This window comes from Pteronotus mesoamericanus, unplaced genomic scaffold (assembly GCF_021234165.1).
Source record: "Pteronotus mesoamericanus isolate MK-2021 breed Mesoamerican mustached bat unplaced genomic scaffold, CSHL_Meso_final contig_27, whole genome shotgun sequence".
In the NCBI taxonomy this organism is placed as follows: Eukaryota; Metazoa; Chordata; class Mammalia; order Chiroptera; family Mormoopidae; genus Pteronotus; species Pteronotus mesoamericanus.
In genome coordinates, this window is record NW_026555115.1 from 26,665,982 (window position 1) to 26,690,026 (window position 24,045).

At 37.1% G+C, this 24,045-nt stretch overlaps 1 protein-coding gene across 1 annotated transcript in view; it reads left to right on the plus strand.

Annotated features, from left to right (window-relative positions):
* The window catches only part of POLQ (DNA polymerase theta), a 151,948-nt gene that overhangs the window by 117,449 nt on the left and 10,454 nt on the right, over nt 1-24,045 (plus strand). Inside the window, exons 23-27 of the mRNA XM_054575239.1 lie at nt 173-299; nt 1,014-1,135; nt 9,517-9,701; nt 14,343-14,454; nt 18,097-18,221. Of these exons, the coding sequence (XP_054431214.1) occupies nt 173-299; nt 1,014-1,135; nt 9,517-9,701; nt 14,343-14,454; nt 18,097-18,221 (671 nt within the window). The remainder of the gene's footprint in view (nt 1-172; nt 300-1,013; nt 1,136-9,516; nt 9,702-14,342; nt 14,455-18,096; nt 18,222-24,045) is intronic.

Here is a 24,045-nt window from a genome sequence, read left to right on the forward strand (position 1 = left end):
TATTGTTAGACACATGAACATAATGAAAAATATTTTATTTAAATATAAATTTATTTTATTTTAGCAGTAATAGAGCATGCATTTTTAAGATATTTCCAAAATGCAATTACTATTAAGATAAATGTCAAAATTTCCTCCCTAAATTTATGTCTTTATTCTGTTTGATTTTTAGGACGAATAACCTTTACAGAACCAAATATACAGAGTGTGCCAAGAGATTTTGAGATCCAAATGCCAACACTAGTAGGAGAAAGCCCACCTTCCCAAGCCCAAGGCAAAGGCCTACTTCCCACGGGCAGGTAGACATTATTTCTTTGTTCTTGTGTTAAAATACTTTTGTGAGCATGGATGGCTCAAAAATAGCCTATTGGACAAAATAATGAAAATAGTTTAAATTTGTTTTAGGTCGATACATTTCTATTCTAGGCACTATTTGCAAACCCTGAGTTTGTAAAGAAGCTGACGGTGAAAGGCTGATAACCTGGGCCACTAATTAAATTTACCATTATATGCTTATTGAAGTCAAATGCTAAAGGGAAGAGTTTAGCAATGACAGGAACGTCTACCTTCCTCACATACACAAAAAAAGAAAAAGCACAAATAATTTGTAGTAGATTTGGTCAAAGAGACTTGTTGAACTAAATGCCAGTGAATTATCTCAGAAGCAGTTTGTGGGAGAGGCTTTTACAGAAATGCAATGTGTAGGGGGAGGATGGAATGTGAAAAGTGGGGGTGGGTAGGGCAGAGCAGAGTAATGGGGGAAAAGGGAGACAACTGTAATTGAACAATAATAAACAATAATTAGCACATATTAAGTATTTAAAAGAAATGTTTTACTTCCTATTAAATTGAATGTTCACTAAAAAAGTATAGAATCTTTATTAAGCTTTAAAGTAAGTTTCAAATAATAAGGTTTTTAAGTTTCTTAGATGGAAATACTATATTGAAAAATCAGGCCTTTCTCACGTATTTAAGACTGCTCTGTCCAGCTGATGATGTTGTTTGCATGACAGAGGGGGAAATAAGACGGGTTGTGGCCTGAACCCTGGGCACCAGGCACAGATGGAGGAGAGAACCCCAAACAGAGGAATGCCATTTTCGGTCAGCATGCGGCACGCCTTTGTGCCTTTCCCAGGTAGGGTGCTGATGGTTTTTGAGCTTCTCATTGATGTGGGAATATTTTTCAAAGCACCGATAAAACCTGCATTATAAGACTCAGAAGTATGCATTGGTCCTTCCATCTTTACTCTCTTCTGTGTAGCCTGTTTTTTCCCTTTGTGTTGCCAGGTTTATAACAGTCAGGCATCATTGTCTTCATGATCTATTTTGCGAGAAACTTCTGTGATGTATGCTCATTGGCAAGAGCCTGCTGAAACCACGTTTTCCAAGGTGACTGTACACTTTTTAGGAAATTCGAATGGATATTTTAGGTCCTCATCCTCTTTGACTTCTGTGCAGCATTTGTCTTTGTTAATCAATCCTTACCTTCCTCAATTTTTCTCCTCCCTTGACTAATAAGGGCACTTTTTTCGTTTTTTTTGTCATCGAAACATTTGGAAGTCATGATCGAATTCCCAAATAATCCCTACTGTAATGGGGCACATCCAGGACCCGCGCCCCCCCTCTCCCCCCGCAAGAGTATTTGTGCCGGGATCCAGAGACTGGAATGTCCAACAAAAAAATATTCTCCCCACTCCAGGGCTGGCCGCCATGGGGGATGGGAGCCTTGAGCAAGCCATTGAGAGTCATTTTGCATGTCAATAACAGGATAGCTTCATTCCTCATAGGCAAAGAGAGTTATTTTGCATATCACCAAGGCTAATCAGGAAGGTTTAATAGACTTAATACAGAAGGTAACTGGGAGAGGGAAGAGGAGAGAAAGGGGCCTGCGGGAGAGACAGTGGGACATAGACTCTGGGGAACATTGTGAAGATCACATGGGAAGATAGAGGGGAGAAAGGAGTCTTGCTAGGGGGCCATGAGAAGGTTCCAATGGTTATGGATTAAGAGCTGGAGACCGCGGCGACGCGGCGGATGGTGCTGAGAACCACGGGAGGCCTACCTAGCTGAGCCCCGGACTTCTGTTCTTTTTCTTCTGAGGGATCGTACTCCTGACGGTCCTGATGGGCCTAGCTGGGCCAAGACGGTGGTAGGCAGGACTGTGTGTGCTGGTGACTGTTTTAAAGGGATTTTTGAGGTTTAAGGGCGACAGTTAGCCATTAATGAAACCTGTGTAACTTGAATAAATAGCTCTTTTCCTTTTCACCAAACTCTGCCATTCAGAGCCATAATTACAAGGGCGGCAGGCAAAGGACCTACAACCGAGGGTAACCCGGGGAAGGTGGGGGGTGTTGTTTCGGTAATAGCATCTGGGCACGTGCCCCCCGCCCCCAACACGGGTCCATTTGTTTGGTAACCCTGCCGTTAGTACACATTTGTTTTATAGGTTTTGCAAGTTGACAGATCTGGGTGAGTATAGTTAACTATCTAAATTTATTTGAATTATGTCAGAAACATATATTCTAAGGGTGAATTCAGGCCTATGATAACATAACGTGTTTGGCAAATTTCAGTTTTGCTTTTTAAGTATGAACTATCAGCATTTTACTATAGTAGCCATGTTTTAAGTATTGAGTTCAGTGGCAGTAAGTCCATTTGCTTTGTTGTGCATCTGTACCCACACTCATATCCAGAACGTTTTCATCTTTCCCAACTGGAACTATGTACCCATTAAATACTATGTCTCCCTCCCGTACTCCCCAGCCCTTGGTAACTACCATTCTACTTTCTGTCTATGAATTCTACTACGCTACTACCTCATGTAAGTGGAATCGTACTGTATTTGTACTTCATTTTATCTGTTCATCAATTTATTCTTACCTACATAATAAAATTGTTTAATGCAACAGTGTTTTATATTGCTTCTGGTTAAAATTTTAAAATTAATTTAAATGTATATGAATTCAGTCTGGAAATTTCTGCCTCTTAAATGTAGTATTTAGTTCATTTACATATAAAGTAATTATCGATATGTGGTTTGATTATAGTCTGTTGTCTTATTTGTATTTTTTTATTAAATCTTTAAATGACTTCTGTTTTATATCCTGTTTATTAAATATATATCTTAGATATTTTAGAGTTTGTAATATGCATCACATCACAGTCTATCTTTAAGTAATTTGATACCACTTCATCTGTAATGTAAGGAGTTTTTAAATTTCCCTTCTTTTGTAATTGATTTAATTTTTTATGACTGCTATGAACTCTGCTCTATATAGTTTTTGCTTTAAGCAGTCTTACCTTACAAAGAAATCAAGAAACAAAAAAGTGATTTTTTTCTATCTGTCCACTTTTTATCATTTCTTTGTTTCTTGGAGTAGATTCAAGTTTTCATCTTTTACCATTTTTCTCCACCCAAAAACACTTCCTTAAAGATTTCTTATAATGCAATTCTATTCACAATGATTTTTCTGAGCATTTCTATGTCTCTAAATTTTATTTCACTTTCAAAAGATATTTTTACATGACATAGATTTATAGTCCTTTTCTTTTGACTCTTTAAAAATATTTTTGTTAGCTTTTGGTTTGCATTATTTCTGAAAAGAAGTACACTGTTTTTTCTTGTTATTCCTCCAAGTACAATGTACTGTTTCTTGGATGCTTTTTGATAATTTTTTATTTGTTTTTCAGTTTCAGCAATTTGATTTTGGTGTGAGTCTGGGTAGTTTTTCATGCTTTGCTTCTGGGAGTTTTGAATCTGCTGGCTATCTTGAGTTTGCTTAGTTGGGTTTTTCTTTTTTCTTTTTTTTTTTGAATATACATATCTATGTGCTTCTATTTTTTATTAAATTTGGAGCATTTTCAACCATTATATCTTACACTATTTTTTTGTCCTTATCTCTCCTTCCTATTCCAAATATATCAATACATAGGTAATACTACTTGGTATTATCCCACACATAACTGAAGTGTTTTTCTTTTCTTTTTTATTCCCTTTTCCCTGTTTTTCCTTCTGCACTGTAATGGATAGTTTCTGTTGACTTTTTTTAACGTTCACATCTTTTCTTTAGTGTCTCATTGCTGTCATATCCTTTTAGTGAATTTTACATTAAAGATATTGTAGCTTTAGTTTTAGAATTTTCATTTGATTTTTTTGTGTAGTTTTAATTACTTTATGACAATTCACTATTTGTTACACCATTACCTCCATATTTCTTTAAATTCCTGAACATATCTATATTAGCTATTTAAAATTTCATCATCTCTAATTCCTGGAATATTTTTCTGATGATTGACTATTCTGGTCAAAGTTACATTTTCCTGGTTCTTCATATGAATAGTATTTTTTATTTTTTTATTAATTGAGTGCTGGACTTTATGGTCAACACACTGTTGACTCTATGGATTTTGTAGTCTTCATTAAAAGTGTTTTCTTCTGGCAGACAATTTACTTTCATGTGAACTTGATAATTTGAGACTTCCTTTACCCAAGGGCTAGATTAGCTTTGATTGTAAGGCATGACCTTGCTGGAATCTTGATGCCCAAGTTGTTCAACACGATCATTCTACTCAGTTTGATCAGAACTTGGATATTTCTCAACATTTGAGAGTATGTTATTCAAGTAGTTAGTTGTTCAGCTAACAGCTATGCTTTGGTGGTTCATTCTTTGGTGGTAGTTATTACTTTAGAATTTGTTTTTTGCTTGTTCCTTGCACAGCCTAATATTTGGTCCAAAATCCAGAGAGATTACTGTGAATATTTCTTTTGCTCCTTCTATACACAGTTCCTTTGTCTCCCAATTTTCACAAATTCTAACTGCCTCAGTGTGCCCAAATTCCAGTTTCCACTTCCTCAGGTCAGATAGACCATAGTGCTTTGTTTCATCTCTCCTTCCCTGCAATGCATTCTGGAAAGAGCCTCCATTCAGAAACATGAGACAGTTGCATGACTCACCCCATCTCCCCTATCCTCCCCCTTCTCAAGTATTATAGTCCTGAATTGCCTGTTGTCTAACACCTCAAAACAGTTATTTCATATACATTGTCCAGTTTTATCTTGTTTGTGGCAGGAAGACCATAAAAGTTGTGGTCATTTGTTTTATTTTTCCAGGTTATGTCTTTTATTATATCACATCTGTTTTATCTTTCATTTATTCATTTATTTTTTATTGAATTTATAGAGGTGACATTGGTTCACAAAACCATAGAGGTTTCAAGTGTACAACTCATTAAAATATATCTGCACACTGCATTGTGTGCCCATTCCCCACCTCCTCCTTTGCCCACCTTCACCTAGTCCCCACCCCTTTTCCCCTCTGGCTATCACCACACTGTTGTCTGTGACTATGTGTTTTGTATTTATGTTTTTTTGCTAATCCCTTCTCCTTTCATCTGGTACGCCATCCCTCCCCTCTGACGCTTATCAGTCTGTCCCAAGTATCCATGCCTCTGTTTCTATTTTGTTCATCTGTTTATTTTATTCATTAGATTCCATATAAGTGAGAACATATGGTGTTTGTCTTTAAGTGGTCACTTGTTTTAAATTAGTATTTACGTATTTTGAATCGGTTAGTCACATAGCTCAGAAATCAATATATAAAAGGTATATATTGATAAGCTTTGCTTTATTCCCTGTCCTAGCTATGCTATTATCTACAACTTTTATAGATAACTACATTTATGAGTTTCTTATATATATTTTTAGTATTTTTATGTAGATGTAAGCAAATATGAATATGTAATATTTTCTTTTCCTGTTCTTACACAAAGATAAGTATTCCATGTACACTGTTTTATGCTTTGCTTTTTCTTTTATTCTTTTTATACTAGAGATTAGCGATTGCCAGTAAAGAAATTTGTATATAAACCAGTTTAATCTGTGTGCAGGTAGTCTGTATAGCAATCTGGGCTTGTTTGCTGAGTCACAGTGAAAGACCGTAGTTTTGATAGATATTGTCAAATTGCCACCTAATGGGGGACAGTTACCATTTACTTCCTAATAACAATATATGTGTATTTCTTTCTCAGCCTTGTGACAGAGTATGTTCTCCAACTTCTGGATTTTTGCAATATAAGTAGAGGAAAATTGTTTCTTGCTAAGACTTAGTTTGCATTTCTGTTACTGTGAATGAAGTTGAACATTCTTTAATATGTTTAAGTTTCTTTTATTCTTTTTAAATTATATTGTTTTGATTATGCTATTACAGTTGTCCTGATATTTCCCCCTTTGCCCTCTTCCATCCAGCACTCCCCACCCCCTCAGGCAGTCCCCCGACCCTTGTTCATGTCCATGGGTCACACATGTAAGTTCTTTGGCTACTCCATTTCCTATACTGTACTTTACATCCCCATGGCTATTCTGTAACTACCTATTTGTACTTCTTAATCCCCTCACCTCGCACCCATTCTTCCACACGCCCCTCCCACATCTTCATCTTTAACCTTGGACATTTTAATTATGTATCTTGGGTTGGGCTTCTTTGCATCCATCTTGTTTGGGACTCTCTGTGCATCCTGGACTTGCATGTCTATTTCCTTCACCAAATTAGGGAACTTATCTTTCATTATTTTTTCAAATAGATTTCCAATTTCTTGCTCTTTCTCTTCTTCTGGCACCCCTATAATGAGAATATTCGATTGCTTAAAGTTGCCCCACAGCCTATTTACCTTATCCTTGTTTTTTTGGATTATCTTTTCTTCTTCTTGTTCTGATTGGTTGTTTTTTGCTTCCTTATGTTCCATGTCGCTGATTTAATTCTCAGGTTCATCCACTCTATTGTTGTTTCCTGTAAATTGTTCTCTATTTCAATTAGTGAATCCTTCGTTTCTGACTGGATCTTTTTTATGCTGTTGAGGTCCTCACTAAGTTCCTTGAGCATCCTCATAACCAGTGTTTGAACTCTTCATCTGATAGATTGCTTATCTCCATTTTGTTTAGCTCTTTTTCAGGAGTTTTGATCTGTTCTTTCATTGGGGCCATGTTTCTTTGTCTCCTCATTTTGGCAACTTTTAGGTGTTTGTTTCTATGTATTAGATAGAGCTGCTTTGACTCTGTATCTTGGTAGTATAGCCTAACATAGTAGGTGTCCTGTAGGGTCCAATGGCATAGCCTTCCCTATCACCCAAGCTGAGTACTCCAGGTGCACCCTTTGTGTGGGCTGAGTACACCCTCCTCTTGTAGTTGAGTCTTGGTTGCTGTTGGCAGATCAATGGGAGGGATTTACCCAGGCCAGTTGGTTGCCAGGATTGGCTGTGACCGCTTGCCACCAACCTCCACCCTCTGAGGAGGATCAGCTGTGCAGGGCCAGGGTGGTGGTGCTCCAGTGTGGCCTGTAGCTGCTCACTGGTTGCACTGGCCCTGGGGATTCCCAGGTAGTGCAGACCAAGGTCAGTCCCCACCTGTTTTTTGCCCTGGGCCACTCTGCCTGAAGCTATAATAAAGCATCCAGATATGGCTGCTACTTGTGCAGGGCTTCGAGATTTCCAGCAAAGCCAAGCTGTGAATCTAGGCTGCTAGTGCTGAGCCTGAGGCTCACTGAGACCAGCTGCTACTTGTTTGAGAGGACTTAAGAAGCTGTGCAACAAGAGCCAAGACTTGCCATTCCTATGGAAAAAGAGCTTGGGTGGGCCCATAAGTTGGGTGGGGCATAGTCTCTGGGAATCTCCAAGGTGGGTCATACGGTGTTAGCCATGTTGATGGAATCTTAGATACAGCACCAGTCTACTGGCTATGTTTGGGGGAGGGCCCAAAAAAGGGACAATGGCATCTGTTCACCTTGATGCCAGACATCTCAGCCTTCTCCTGCATGCCACTGGTGCCCCTCAAACTGCCACCCCAATGCCAGGGCCCAGAGGGAGTGAGTCTGAGGAGCTGAGTCCATTTGTGGGTTCTCAAGAGAAACCACTAGGGGCTTCAGCCGTTTCTTCTACCGACTCAATCCCCACTGATTTTTGCAGCCAGAAGTTGTGGGGATTTATCTTTATGGCATTGGAACCCTGAGCTGGGGAGCCTGGTGTGGGGCTAGGACTGCTTGCTCCTGAGATATCCCTCCCAAATTATTATCTACCACATGTGGGTGTGAGACCAGCTCATTCTGCATCTGCGCCCCTCCTACCAGTCCGGAAGGATGTGGTTTCTTTAATTCTGTATTTGTCAGACTTCCATTCAACTTGATTTCTGTCAGTTTTGAGCAATGATTGTTCTATATCTTAGTTGTAATTTTGATGTAGTTTTGAAAAGAGATGAACCATGTCTGCCTATATTGCCATCTTGACTGAAAGTCTCGGTTTCTTTTATTCTTATTATTTTCATGAACTGCTTGTTTATGTTTTGTCTTATTCTTGATCTGTAGCACCTTTTATTTATTTTAAAAGATTTTATTTATTTATTTTTAGACAAAAGGGAAGGAGGGAGGAAGAGAGGGAGAGAGACATCCATGTGTGGTTGCCCCTTGCACGCCCCACACTGGAGACCTGGCCCACATCCCAGGCATGCATCCTGACTGGGAATTGAACCAGTGTGGCCCTTTAGTTCACAGGCCAGCGCTCAATCCACTGAGCCACACCAGCCAGGGCTGTAGTGCCTTTTAAATAATATGGCAATGGGTTTGTTGTAATATTAATTGCAAATATTTTTCCTATTTTTTCTTTAAACCTGCTTTTCTTATTTTTTTTTTTATTTTGGCTTTGCCATACATATCTAATGTAGTCATTTCTAATCCATAGGTAAATAATCTGAATCTTCTGAAACAGTTTTCTTCACATATCAACCACTTGATTTTTTTTTTTATCCTCACCTGAGGACATTTTTTTCATTGCTTTTAGAGAGAGAGAGAGGAAAGAAAAGGGCGGGGCGGGGGAGAGAGAAGCATCAATTGGTTATCTCCTCAAACCTTCCCCAATCTGGGATTGAACCCACAACCTGGGCACGTATTCTGACCAGAAATTGACTTTGCGACCTTTTGGTCCATGGAACTATACTGCAATCAACTGAGCCACAGTTGAATATCTTTGTTATGATTAAAGTAGAGCACACATTTCTCTCCAGCCCACTTAAAATGTGCATACATTGGAAACCAGTTTTTTGTTTGTATGTTTGTTTATTCATTTAATAACCATTTATGAGCCTATTGTATGCCAGGAACTGTGCAAAGTTTTCTGCAGAATGCAAAGGAAAATTAAGTCTCCCATCTCTAATGGCCAGTACTATGTGGGAGAGGCATGAAAGAACCAGTTTAGATTGTCAGGTGCTTTGGAAACACTGAGGGAGGCACTGCCACAAGTGGTTAAGGAGCAGAGGTCAGGGTGGTTTTACACATATTATACATACTTGAACGCTAAATGAAAAAAATTATCTAAGTTATACAGAACTTAAATCTGCATTAAGAGCAAGGTTTTAACTTTTGGATACATGATCTCATGGTTCTGTGTTAGGCCTGAATTTCTAGCATCCCAGTCAATGATATATAACTTGAATTTGCCTTTGTACCAGCTTTTCTAAAACTATTTCTACTTCAGGTGGTGTAATATTAGCTGCTGATTACTCTCAACTTGAGCTGAGGATCTTGGCTCATTTATCCCACGATAATCGTCTCATTCAAGTATTGAACGCTGGAGCTGATGTTTTCAGGAACATTGCAGCTGAATGGAAGATGATTGAGCCAGGGTCTGTTGGGGATGACCTGAGGCAGCAAGCAAAGCAGGTACTTCTAGTGAACATTCTTAACATAAGTGAGAATTTTAATGATTAAAAAAAATTGAAAAATTGTCTCGATCATTTGCAGTTGAGGACGGATTTCTTTTTTGATCTTTCAAACGCATTTATCTGAGCCTGTCTCATGGTATTTATTATGTCTTCATAGAGTCAATAAAAAGAATAAGACTTAGTCTGAGGTAAGTTAGTGTCTGAAAGGCTACCTGCATTAGTGGTAGATATTATGGTGGTTGTTATGTGTGTGTTTGCATGTATTTTAAAAAATCTCTTTCTAGTCTGTAAGCATCTATTTTCATTTTTCTTTTTTCAGATATCATTGAGCCACTATGCTTTTTATAAAAGGTACTCTCTAAATGTTTGTTGAAAAATAAATAGTAGTGAGCTATGGATTATAACGGTAACTGGTAGCTTTTTAGTTTTTTGAGGCCACTGGTTAGCTAATCCACCTGAGAAACTTCATACTGTCCTTGAGCCTTTCAAGTGGGTCCACATTAATTTCTACCCCTGAGTGTCTCTCAGGCACAGAGGATATCAAAAGCCACATTTACATCATTTCTGTCCTCAGTTAACATTGATATTTCCTTACCACATGATCTATGGGAAATCTAATGCCATTTTCAAGAAAGTAAGATTGGTAGCTGAGGTAAAGGCATACCACCTCTACCTCTGAGATCTTGTTTTACTAGTTTTACATTTACTTAGTTACAGCTGTATTTCTTGATGGGTTCATTAGGCATGAAACACTTTTTCTCATCACTGTCTGTTTGATACCAACACTTGTTTTTTCTACGATTTAGAAAGCCAGCTTTGTCTTTATTTAATTTCCTTTGGGGTCCTGCATTTAGCAAGAAACAAACTCTAGATAAAATACGTAATATTCTAATATTTAATCTTCATAATAAACCCATAAAATAGATATTATTATTATCCTCATTTTACGCAGCAGGAAACTGAGGCACAGAAAGTTAGTAATTTGCTAAGGTCTTAGAGCTGTAAGTGGTAGAGCCACAATAAGTTCATAATGCCAGAATTTAGATGTTATAACTCTGTAACCTGAACATTTATCCCCTGATGATAGTGTCCTCTACTTTGTAAGTTCTTGTGTGATTTAATAGTGTTTATGCTATAGCAATTTTTCCATAAATTACTGTGAATTGAACCATCTAATCCTTGAGTCTTACTGAAATTTCACTGGCACTAAGTAATGTTTAAGTTAAAAAAACAGGAAGTAGGTGTCACAACAAAATAAAGCATAGTAAAAACAAAAAGTAAAACAAAAAAGAAGGAAAAATTGTCTCAATATATTCAAAAAGAGAAAAAAAGGGAAAAATACCTGTAGCTTTCTCACACATTAAAAATGTTTTGGAATTCTGATAATCATTTTTTGCAAATTATCTTAAATTTTATTTAACAACATTTATATAGAACCTGCTTTATGTCATGCAGTTTCCTAAATACTTATAACAAATAACTGATTTAATCCTAACAATCCTGTGATATGGGTATTATGCTTCATTTTATCAAAGAAGAAAACAAGATGATAAAGGTTTAGGTAGCCTGTGTAAGATAAGACATCTTGTAAATGTTGGAACTAGGATTTGAATCCCCAGAATATTTATTATTAAATCAGAGTTTTTTTGCTGACCTATTTAGACCACTTTCCTTTGTTATGCCAAAATTTCATGAATTTGTATTTAACTCAAATAAACTCTGCAGTTGTGGGATTTCAGGTGGCTATGAGGTAAAGAGGATATTTGTTTCCAATAAGCCTCTCCTTTATCAAGGTCTTTCAGCGCTAAGGGGTAGGAGAGGAATGATTGTATGCCTTTCTTTCCTACTCCTAGGTAATACTTTTTCTTCTTTTTCCTTTTTTTTTTTTTTTACTGTTGTGCAATTACAGTTGTCCCCATTTTCCCTCCATTACTCTCCCCCACCCTACCCACCCATTGTCTTTGTCCATGGGTCCTTTATACATTTTCCTTGATGACCCTTCCCCTTTTTTGCCCCGTTAGTCCCCTCCTCCCTCCCCTCTGGTTACTGTCAGTTTGTTCTTTATTTCAATGTCTCCTATTATGTTTTGCTTGCTTGTTTGTTTTGTTGATTAGATTCCATGTAAAGGTGAGATCCTATGGTATTTGTCCTTCACCCCCTGGCTTATTTCACTTAGCATAATGCTCTCCAGTTCCATCCATGCTCTTGCAAAGGGGAATTCCTTCTTCCTTTCCGCTATGTAGAGTTCTTTATATATTTTGGAGCTCAAACCCTTGTCTGAGGTATCATTGGCAAATATATTTTCCCATATGGTTTCCTTTTTCATTTTGCTGATGTTTTCTTTAGCTAGGCATACTTTCTTTAAAGTATATTTTATTGATTATGCTATTACAGTTGTCCCATTTTCTTTCTTCCCTTTATTCCTTCCATCCTGCACCACTCCCACCCACCAGTATTCCTCTCCTTCGTTCCTGTCCATGGGCTGTATGTGTAAGTTCTTTAGTTTCCCCATTTCCTATACTATTCTTAACCTCCCCCTGTCTATTTTTTACCTATCATTTATGCTTTTTATTCCCTCCCACCCTGTCTCCCCCTCCTCGCCCTGGTTGATAAACTTCCATGTAATCTCCATTTCTGTGATTGCGTTCCTGTTCTGTTTGCTTAGTTTGTTTTAGCTTTTAATTTCAAACTAAATTTGAATAATTGTGAGTTTGTTGTCACTTTACTGTTCATAGTTTTTTTCTTCATCTTTTCTTAGATAAGTCCCTTTAACATTTAATTTAATAAGGGCTTGGTGATGAACTCCTTTAACTTTTCCTTATCTGGGAAGCACTCTCTCTGCCCTTCCATTCTAAATGATAGCTTTGCTGGATAGAGTCATCTTGGATGGAGGTCCTTGCCTTTCATGACTTTGAATACTTCTTGCCAGCTGCTTCTTGCCTGCAAGGTTTCTTTTGAAAAGTCAGCTGATAGTCTTATGGGCACTCCTTTGTAGGTAACTGTCTCTTTTTTGCTTGCTGCTTTTAAGATTCTCTCCTCATCTTTAATCTTGGGTAATGTAATTATGATGTGTCTTATGGTGTGTGCTTCATTGGATCCAACTTCTTTGGGATTCTCAGAGCTTCCTGGATCTCCTGGAAGTCTCCCTAGCCAGATTGGGGAAGTTCTCCTTCATAATTTTTTCAAATAAGTTTTTGATCCCTTGCTCTTCCTCTTCTCCTTCTGGCACCCCTATTATTCAGATGTTGGGACGTCTAAAGTAGTCCCAGAGGTTCCTAAGCCTCTCCTCATTTTTTGGAATTCTTATTTCTTCATTCTGGTCCAGTTGAGTATTCATTTCTTCCTTCTGCTCCAAATCATTGATTTGAGTCCCAGTTTCCTTCCCTTCACTGTTGCTTTTTTGTGTATTTTCCTTTATTTCTCTTTGTATAGCCTTCACATTTTCCTCTATTTTGTGACCATACTCAGCCATTTCTGTGAGCTCCCTGATTACCAGTGTTTTGAACTGTGCATCTGATAGGTTGGCTATCTCTTCATCTCTTAGTTGTATTTTTTCTGGAGTTTTGATCTGTTCTTCCATTTGGACCATATTTCTCTGTCCTGGTGCACCTGTTAGGTTGTAACGGGTGGAGCCTTAGGTATTCACCAGGGTGGGGCAACCCACGATGCTGTGTTGGGATGCTGTATGTGGGGTTGGGGTCCAAGAGGGAATAATGCCACTTTCTTGGCTCGTGGAGGCTTTCAGTCACTTACCCCATTACCCACAAGCAAATTGGGCCCTTCTGGTGCTGATTCCCAGCTGCGTGGGTTTGTGTACGTTCTACAACCCTGTGAATCTCTAATGAACTCTCCTGTGAGACTGGGAGTTTCTTGTGCTGCCACAACCCGCACAGGTTTTTACATCCAGAGATTTTGAGGCTTTCTTTTCCTGCACTGGAACCCTGGGTTGCACAGTTTGTCTTGCTCTTCCTGATTTATCCATGTGCAAATGTGTGACCACCTTGTCCTCCAGCAGCCACCTTGCCACATGTCCTCTCTGCCCCAGCTGCCTGTCTCTGCACCTCCTACCAATCTGGATGAATGTTTCTTCTTTAACTCCTTGGTTGCAAGACTTCCATACAGTTCAATTTTCTGACAGTTCTCATTATTTCTTGTTTTTAAATTTATTATTGTCCTTTTGGTTGTGCAAGGAGGCAAAGTGTTATCTACCTCTGCCTCCATCTTGGTTGGAAGTTCTTAGCTAGGGAATTCTTTAATCAGAAATTAATGATATTATGAGGAATTATGAGGAGTAGAAAGCTGCTCTGAAGACTGCTGGATAAATTACAAAGAGTCAGAAGTAAATCTTTGCTTTTAAATCAGGATTACTTTCTTAAGTCATACAATATTATACTCATTCATATTTGTTTCTACTCTCCCTTTCTTTCTCCCTTTAAAACTTGTATTCTAAAAAGCAGAAAAGCCATTCACTGGATATCATCTTTATGATTCTTACCCGCCAAAAGCAGGTCTAATCATTTCTTTGACTCACTATGAAATGAAAAGCTTACCAAATTTCAATCTTAATGAACTTTTTATATTTTATTTTATGTAGTTATGACCTTTAATTTAATTACTGAATGCAATGCTGTCCTTTCAGATTTGCTATGGAATCATTTATGGAATGGGAGCAAAATCTTTAGGAGAGCAGATGGGCATTAAAGAAAATGATGCTGCTTGCTACATTGAGTCCTTCAAATCCAGATACACTGGTAAAGAGGCCTTGAGTGTTTTCTCCTAGATACTGTTCTTTTCAACTGTCTTTCCATAGTGTATTAATTTTAAAAAATTTATTACAGAATTTTCTATTAACACTTATATTAATCAGAAGTTTTCATCAGACATGTTAATTAAATAACTTTAACCTTATTATGATTATTTACTAAGAGGTACTTTTTTTCTTCTTAAAGAAGGAATGGAAATGGAATAGCAAAATATAGTTGATATATATGTTACTGTGTCATTGTGACTATCATATAAAATCTTGGAATTTTCCTGTGCTTTAGGTTTAGATAGCTTTAATATGAAACTGTAAAGCATTGAGCAAATGTACCAGAACCTATTGAGAGAACAATTGCTGTTATAGAGCGGTTTGAGTATCATCGTTTAAAAATATCTTTTCTTTTGGAAGTTTATTGGCGTATAATTTACACAGAATAAAATTTACTTTTCTTAAGTGTATAGTTCTATGAATTTTGACAAATGCACATGGTCATGTAATCTATACCACAACCAAAATATGTAACCATCACCCCAGAAAGTTCTTTTGTGTTTTTTTGTAATCCACCCTGTCCCCATCCCTAGTTCCCCAAAAGAAACTTTATTTACACATGTCATGATCTTGTATATTGAAAATCTTATGAATTTTACAAAAACAAATACTAAAACAACTAAATTTAGCAAGCTCCCACCATACAAGGTCATTTTATAAAAATCAGTTATATTTCTGTTAGCAATAAACAATTAGTGTGTGAAGTAAAAACAAATCCATTTAAATAATATCAAAATACATGAAGTACTTAGGCTAAATTTAACAGTATTTCAAGATTTTATTGAAAACTCCAAAGCAATTCTGAAACTGAAGAATACTTAAATAAATGGTAGGTTTAACATGTGAATTTTTTAGAAGGCACAATATTAGTATGACAGTTCTCTGTAAAGTGTTCTATAGATTCAATGCAATTCCGTAAAAATTTCTTTAGAGTCTTGTGAAACATTAGATAAGCTGACTCTAAATTTATATGGAAATTCAAAGGGACTACAATAACTTTTTTGGGAAAAGTACAGTGTTTTGTACTTCTACTCCATGATTTCAAAACTTATCATAAAACTATAATAATTAAGATAGGCATAAGGGTAGATATACAGAACAATGGGTCACAAAATAAAGGGTCCAGAAACATTGTGTGTGTGTGTGTGTGTGTGTGTGTGTGTGTGTGTGTGTGTACACGTAGCAAATTGGTTTCAACTTACTCCGCCAAGCCGGAAGTCCTTCTTCATATATACATTTAAAATTAAGTATAAATCAAATAAATGAGACTATAAATTAAAAAAATAAAAATAGAAACATTGTATCTCTTTTACATTGCTGGTAAAGTTATAAAATGATACAATCACTTTGGAAAATGGTATGGCTCTTTCTTACAAAGTTAAACATAAACTAAGCCATTTGATCCTTCAATTCAACTGTTGGGTATTTGCCCAAGAAAAAATGATAACATATGTCCAGAGAAAGACTTGTACATGAATGTCATAGTAGTTCTATTCATAATAGCCCAAGATTGGGAATAGTCCAAATGTTTATCAACAGGATTATAGATAAACAGATTTTAGTATATCTTTGCAATGTAATACTACTTAGCAAAAGAAGACAGACACAAATGAGAACATATAATTCAATTTTTATGAATTTCAAGAACTTAAAAACTAAGATATAGTGTCATAAAGCACATCAGTGAGTGAGTAAGGCTGATAATGGGGATCTGCAAAGGTGATGAAATGTTTTGTATCTTGTCGTGGTTGTTATAGAAGTATATACATTTATTAAAATACATCAGACTGTTAACCCGAAGTGGGTGCTCTTCATTGTATGCAAATGATATCTCAGAATTGATTATTTTTAAAGTAGTTCTTGCAATCTCTGAATATTTGAAGGCCTCCTATAGAGTGAGGTAAGAGAATTTGTAGAACTCTCTTAAATCTCAACCTTTCCTTTGCTCTCCACTCAATGATATCACAGTAATTCTTAGAAAGATGACAGCCTGATTGCTTTCTGACTACTACTTCATACTTTCATACTACTGGTCAAATATCAACAACAACTTTATTTGGCAGGGCAGGGTTTTCTTTTTCTCCCGTCACCCACAGTCTCCTCAAATGCCATTCTTGTGCCAGCCACACAGCAGAAACCCTCAAATGAGGAGTTGCAGTTGGGAGACATTATTTATTTTTGAGCTGGCCAAAAAGTCCATATGGTTTATTCTATAAAATAAAGACATATTTTTCATTTTCACCAATAAATTTATTGATTTGGATATTTTGAGCATGTCAGCTCTCTCCATGTGGTATAACATTGGTTTTCTCAATTAATGTTTTGATTTGATTGTTGTCAGCTTCAGCTAGTCAACCCGACCATGGAGCATCGTCCAGTGAGAAATCTTCAGCACAAAACTTCTTAAACCACTTTTGACACATTTTGATCAATCACAGCACCTTCTGCATACACTGCACAAATCTTTGTGTATATGTGTGTTTCAGTTGTGTTTTTACCTTTCTTGAAATAATAAAGCATAATATGTGAAAAATGTTACGTATTTTCTCTCACCTTCAATAATAAAATGGCCACACAAAAATCCACCAATTTTGATGTTTTTTTAAAAATGCATGCTGATATGACAGCTGTCACAGTACAATTTAACAAAATTATTTCTGATGAAGTTAAAGACAACTAAGTGCTACTAGATCCATCTTATGGAAAAAACCAAACAAACTTTTTGGTCAGCCCAGTACTTAGGATGAGCAGAGCCATGGGAAAGCAGAGGTTGCCTATGTGAATAAAGTTAGATCAGCACAATCTCCATACTTTTGTGTTTTAAAGTATATAAAGAAAGAACCTCTCTAGCTCAGAGACAGGAATGAGCGGTGGTGAGATTGACCCACCTGGAGCAAAGAATTCATCCTGGAGATCCATCTGACATAGGAATGAACCTATACTGCAAAGGATGAAGGCTGGTATAGGGGACATGAATGTGTATGAATAGATGGGTGGAGGAGGGTGAAAGGGGACTAAATCATAATGGAAAAAATACCATAAAGATTAAACTGGTCAAGTAAACCATTCATAAAAAATGGTACACTATGTATAGTCTTTGAATTTTAAGAAGTGAGTTGTATATGTTCCCAATGGAATATTATAACTCATGCATTAATTCCAGTTAGGTCCTATTTAGATTGCAGTTTAGATGGTAGCAAGGAGCTGGTAGAATGTTTTAGGCCTGGAAATGATCAGATCCGAGAGTGAGAGGATTAAGATAAATAAAGAACAGAAACCTGAGAAAAGTAGCATGGAATCCTGTTAAGACTGGAGTAAAACATCCTAGGTTTTACATCCTACTTGCTTGTTGTTCTGGAGCTAAGTTTTTTAAAAAAAATTTGTTGTTTTTGTTTAAAATACAAAGAGTTAGATTATATCATTCCTAAAGTCCCTTTATTTCCAACTATTTGAGTCTACAAAAAGTGAATGAAAGTTTATATGCAAGTGATGATGTGATATTAGTGGGGTTTTGGTATGTTTTACTATTTTGAAACTATTGAATTAATACTGGACTTTTGTTGTACTTTTTTTTTCTTTGTAGGGATTACTCATTTCATGAAAGAGACAGTGAAGAATTGTGAAAGAGATGGGTTTGTTCAGACCATTTTGGGAAGGCGTAGATATTTACCAGGAATCAAAGACAACAACCCTTATCATAAAGCTCATGTATGTTGAAATTCTCTGGATTTTTAACCTAAAATTTCAATGACATATACTTTTCAACAAAGACAAATGCTGCTAATGCCCCTTAAAGCAGCAGTCCCCAAACTTAGTGGCACCAGGGACTGGTTTCGTGGAAGAATTTTTTCACAGACTGGGGTGATGGAGAAGGGGCGATGATTTTGGGATGACTCAAGCGCATTGCATTTATTGTCACTTTATTTCTGTTATTTTTACATTGTAATATACAATGAAATAATTACACAGCTCACCAAAATGCAGACTCAGTGGGAGCCCTGAGCTTGTTTTCCTGCAACTAAATGGTCCCATCTGAGGGTGATGGGAGACAGTGACACCCGAAGTATGTTGCTTATGTCCAGTCTACCCCATAATCTTGTTTTGCTTGCTGTCACTGCAGAAAACCCTGCTTCGCAAAGACAGGATGTTGGAAATGACAGCAGACTTTTCAGTGCTTTTGTGGAAAACTCAGGATATTCCACCTTGACTTTCATCCAGAACATATGGAGATTTGAGTTGTCTCAAACATACTCTTAAGGCCACTGTCATTTGCGATGTCAAGTAGTTGATCCTCTTCTAGCAAGGACAAAATAATTCACTTGGCTTACTCACAGATTGGTCATGGATCCATTCCTTCCCAGGTCGGGAGTCTTGTGGTTGGGAAGTAATGCTCAAGCTCTTCTGAAAGCTGAGATAGGTGATCTTGCACCAGCTCGGAAAAAGAAGGTCCTGGCTCAGTCTCTTTCAAAATCTCTGCTAATGTTTGAAACATGTCAAAATCCACAATGTTCACTCGTCATTACCATAATTCCAGTTTGGCTTTTAATGCAGCCACTTTTTTTGCTGACTTGAACACAGTTGTCCTTCTCCCCTGAAGTGACAGATTGAGTTTGTTGAGCAGGTTGAATATGTCACATAAGTAAGCCAGTTCTACATCCCACTCTGTGTCATTGAAATGTGCTGCCAGTAATGACATTTTTTCTAAAAGAAATTTCTGGAGTGGCTCTCAACTCAAAAACTCTGGTCAAGTGATCTACCTTTAGGAAGCCATCTCACTTCTGTGTGTATAAAAGAAGACGTGTGTGCTCTGCATCAATCTCCTCATAGAGCTCTGTGAATAGACGAGTTAAGGATGTATACTGTAATATGGTTGCTAATTTTAATCTCATCCTGCAAAACGTTAAGTTCAGGTGACATTTTTTGGCTAGATAGCATATCTCTATGGATGACACAGTGTGTAGACTCACATTCAGAAGTAACCTCTTTGACCCAAGTAGTGAAACCAGAAAACCATCCAGTCATAGCAGCTGCTTCATCCGTGCATATACCAACACAAAATGACCAATTCAGTTTTCCTGATATGTAGTCATTCAAAGATTTGAATAGTTCTGCAGCCATGGTGTTGGTTGGCAACAAAAGTGCACATAACACATCCTCATGAACATCCTCCTGAAAAATATATTGGACAAAAACAAGCATTGTTGCCTTGTTGTCAACATTGGTAGACTCATCAACCTGGATTGCGTACCACGGTGACTCATTAATCCTAACAATTGTGCCCAAATATCCTCTGCTATTTCATCAATTCATCTAGTTAACGGTACTAGACAAAAGAGGAAGGAACACATGACACCTTTTGAACTCCAGCCTCTCCTAAAAATTTACGACAAATGTCCTTAGCAGCAGGCAGGATCAACTCTTCACCAACAGTAAGGGGCTTCTTAGCTTTAGCAATGCAGTTAGCCATTAAGAATGATGTTCCTAGTGAAGACACATTTGATGAAGTGGTGGCCTTCAATAATTGCTTCTGTTCACATTTTTTTTTCTTTTGAAAAACTCCAAAGGCTTGTCTTTTAATGCAGGTTCTTGGTCTCTGTGTGGCAAAGCAGTTTTAAGGTTTCATGGCTTCATTGGATAGTTAGCCAGTTGCCACATATTACACAAAGTGGGATTGGAGAATGTGAATCACCTGTTGCAATAAACCCAAAATTTAAGTAGGACTCTCGGTATTTTCTTTTAAATGCAGCTTTCTTTTTGTTGGCAGACTTAGAGTCTTCTGCTGTCTCATCATTGGGTCTTTCCCCCTTTTCAAAGAAGCTCTGAAGCGACATTTGTTTTTCACTCCTTTTGGCTAGGGTTAGCTTGTGGGCTTACCAAAGCTGTGATTGAAACAAGTGCACGGTGTGGGAAAGAGGCGCAGGTGGAAGTGGTAAATAAAATAATGAGCAGGCCATGCATGGACTAAGATAAATGTCGGATTCTGATGTAAAGCCTGCCACGAGATGCAGCTTGTAATTGAAGTACATCAACTCACTTGCCACTATAAAGCCTGCCACCGAATGCAGCTTAATTGTCATCTGCCACTCGCTGATAGGGTTTTGATGAGTCTGCAAGCAATTGATTTATTATTGTCTCTGCAGTTGAACCTCTGCTAATAATAATCTCTATTTGCAGTTGCTCCTCAGCATTAGCATCACTGCCTCAGTTCCACCTCAGATCATCAGACATTAGATTTTCATAGGAGCAAGCAACCTTATGTGCACGTGCTCCCTCACATGCAGTTCACAGTAGGGTTCACACTCCTATGCGAATCTAATGCCACTGCTGATCTGACAGGAGGCAGAGCTCATATAATATGAGCAATGGGGAGCAGCTGTAAATACAGATGAAGCTTTGCACGCTCCCCTGCTGTTCACCTCCTGCTGTGTGGCCCTTTTCCTAACAGGCCACAGACAGGTACCAGTCCACGGCCTGGGGGTTAGGGCCCCCTGCCTTAGAGGGATCACTAGCATATTAATGGGATATTGTTTCATTAAGGACTTCTGAAGTGATGACACATGCCAGTTTTGGGGGGATAAATGAAAATATCAGCTCACTTTTCTAACACTTCATTTAAATTTTCAGTAAGCTAGTTATTAGTGTTGGTAATAAGTCATTAATAAACTTAATTCTTAAATTTGCTAATTGTTTTTGTTTCAGATACTATATGCTAATCTGTCATACATATCACACCAGGTTGCTAATGTCTTCACAGATTAGCCAGTCATTAAACTGATTTTTTTTTTGGCTCATTCTACTTGTTTATATATTTTAAAAGTACTAGCTCATCAGAGGTTTTTAGGATACCCAAAATATGAAAGAAGGCTAGTGTTAACATTAGTTTAAAGATTTAATGATAGTATTTGCTCAAATTATGAACAAAAAAGTCTCTGAAATCATTGGGATTCATAAAAGCATTCTATGTATCTGAGCATTTAAGTGTCTATTTTAGTCCAGATCTTAAACTGGTTGTGTTTTGCCCTTCCCCCCTAGTATTGCATGTCAGTGTCCACTACATATCGTGTGCAATGAAAGTACCGGGCCTCCAGACTGCCACACTTCGGTCTGAAGCTAGAAGCCTTCAAAAGAGCACTAATGCTTTTAGGGACCATGGAAGAAGAGTTGGCTTTTTATTACTTTCTTCACTCTCTAGCCTCCCATATCTCCACATACAGACATCAAATGTTCATCAGGCTTTAACCATCTCTTAAGTGAACTATGAGCTGTAATCGATGTACTAGAAAAATAAATCTTAAAATGTATTAGAAGAGATAAAGCAAACTAAAATTATATAAAAATAATACATAATTAGTTGGGCTTCCAGAAGGAGGTAGTACTTGAACAGATTCTTAAAGATGGTTTAAAATTTAAATTATTGGGTATGAGAAAAATACAATCACATTTGAATAAGAATTTGAGGATTGGCTAGAAGCCAGTCTGGTAAGAATGGAGAATTTGAGTTGTCACTTAGGAGCAGATAATTCTCTACTTGTCAGATGGAGCCAGATAGTAGAACGATAGTAGAAGGTTTTTAATGGCAGGCTGAGAAACCTGGATTTGATTTAATAGAAATTATGTTTCCTGGAATTTACATGATGAAAAATGGAAGAGAGAGTTATTAATGTAAATAAACAATATAAGTTTTTGAGAACTAATATTTTTGTACCCAAAGATGTGAGAGTTATTTTTTTTCAATGCTACTATAGTTTTAAATTAGTGGAATCTTTTTTTAATTTTAATTTTTAATTGAATTTATTGGGTTGACACTGGTTAATAAAATTATTTAGGTTTCAAGTGTACAATTCTATACACAAGTGTATATTGTATATTGTGTGTGTTTTATATAGTTTATTGTATGTTTACTACTCCAAGTCAAGTCTCCTTCCATCACCATTTATCCCTTTTTTCCTCTCTTCTACCTTCCCCTACCTGCCTTTTCCTCTTGTAATTACCATACTATTTTCTGGGTCTATAAGGTTTGTTTTTTTTTCCCTTAATCCCTTCACCTTTTTCACCCAGCTCCCCAATTCCCCTCCCTTTTGATAGGTGTCAGTCTGTTCTCTGTATCTGTGAGTCTGTTTCTATTTTGTTTGTTAGTTTATTTGGTCATTAGATTCCACATATAAGTGAAATCATATGGTATTTGTCTTTCTCTGACTGGCTTATTTTACTTAATGTACTACTCTCCAGGCCTATCCATGCTGTCACAAAATGTAAAATTTCCTTTTTTGTTTTTTTTTTAACTGCCAAGTAGTAGTATTCAATTGTGTAATTGTACCACAGCTTTTTTTATCCACCTGGCCTGCTTCCAAATTTTGGCTATTGTAAATAATGTTACAATGAATATGGGGTGCAGAGAGTAAAACTTCCAATGGCCAAACTTTAGGTGTTAAGATCTAACTGATTTGTTATATTGCTGCTGAGGGGGGAAAAAAAATCCAACTCTCTACTAGGAATAGAGAAAGTATAGCCAGACTTTTTTTTGATTTTTGTTGGGGGAGGTGGGTGGGCTTTGGTTAGGTTTGGTTTTACTTTGTTTAACTTTTATTGTATTGAAAAATATACATAGGAAAAGCACAGAAAACATGTAAATTTTAATAAATTTTCACAGGGCTATACCGGTGTATCACCCAACTCACAAAATAGAATATTGTCAGCACCCCAAAAGTCCCTCTCATGCCTCCTTCTAATCTCTACCCACTGCCTTCCCAGAAATAACTACTATCATAACTTATAACCTTATAGTTTCATTTCATGTATTCATTGACTTCTATATATACATCATGTATGTGTATTCTTCTGTGTCTAGCTTCTTTCAACATTACATAGGCAAGTCATTCATGTTGTTTCATGTATGGGTAGCTGTATAGTACTCTACTGTATGCATATACTACAACTGATCCATTTTTTACTATTGATAGGCATTTGGGTTTCCAGTTGGAGATGTTATGGATCGTTCTGATTTAAACATTCTTATCCAAGGTTGTTGGTGCACAGTTGCTTCCATTTATGCTTGGTAAAGACCTAGCCATAGAATTGCTGATTTAGTAAATAAAGCAAGATTGTTGTCATGGTGGTTGTAGCAGTCTGTCCTTCCATCAGAAGTGTATGCACGTTCTTACTGCTCTGCATCCTTGCCAACATTTGCTCTTAAAGTTAATATCATTTTATATATTTTTTGTCTATCTTTTTATTTTTTATTTATTAAAATTTTTAATCATGTTTATTCTATTACAGTTGTCTCAATATTCCCCCCTTTAGCCCCCTCCACCCATCACACTCCCATCCCCCACTCCCACAATCAATTCCCGCTCTGTTGTCCATGTCCATGGGTCATTCATATATGTTCTTTGTCTAGTCCCTTCCCCTTCTTTTGACCATTGTCCTCTTTCCCCATCCCCTCTGGTCACTTTCAGTCTGCTCCATGTTTCCGTGCTTGTGGTTTATTTTGTTCGTTAGTTTATTTTGTTAAATAGAGTCCACTTATAGGTGA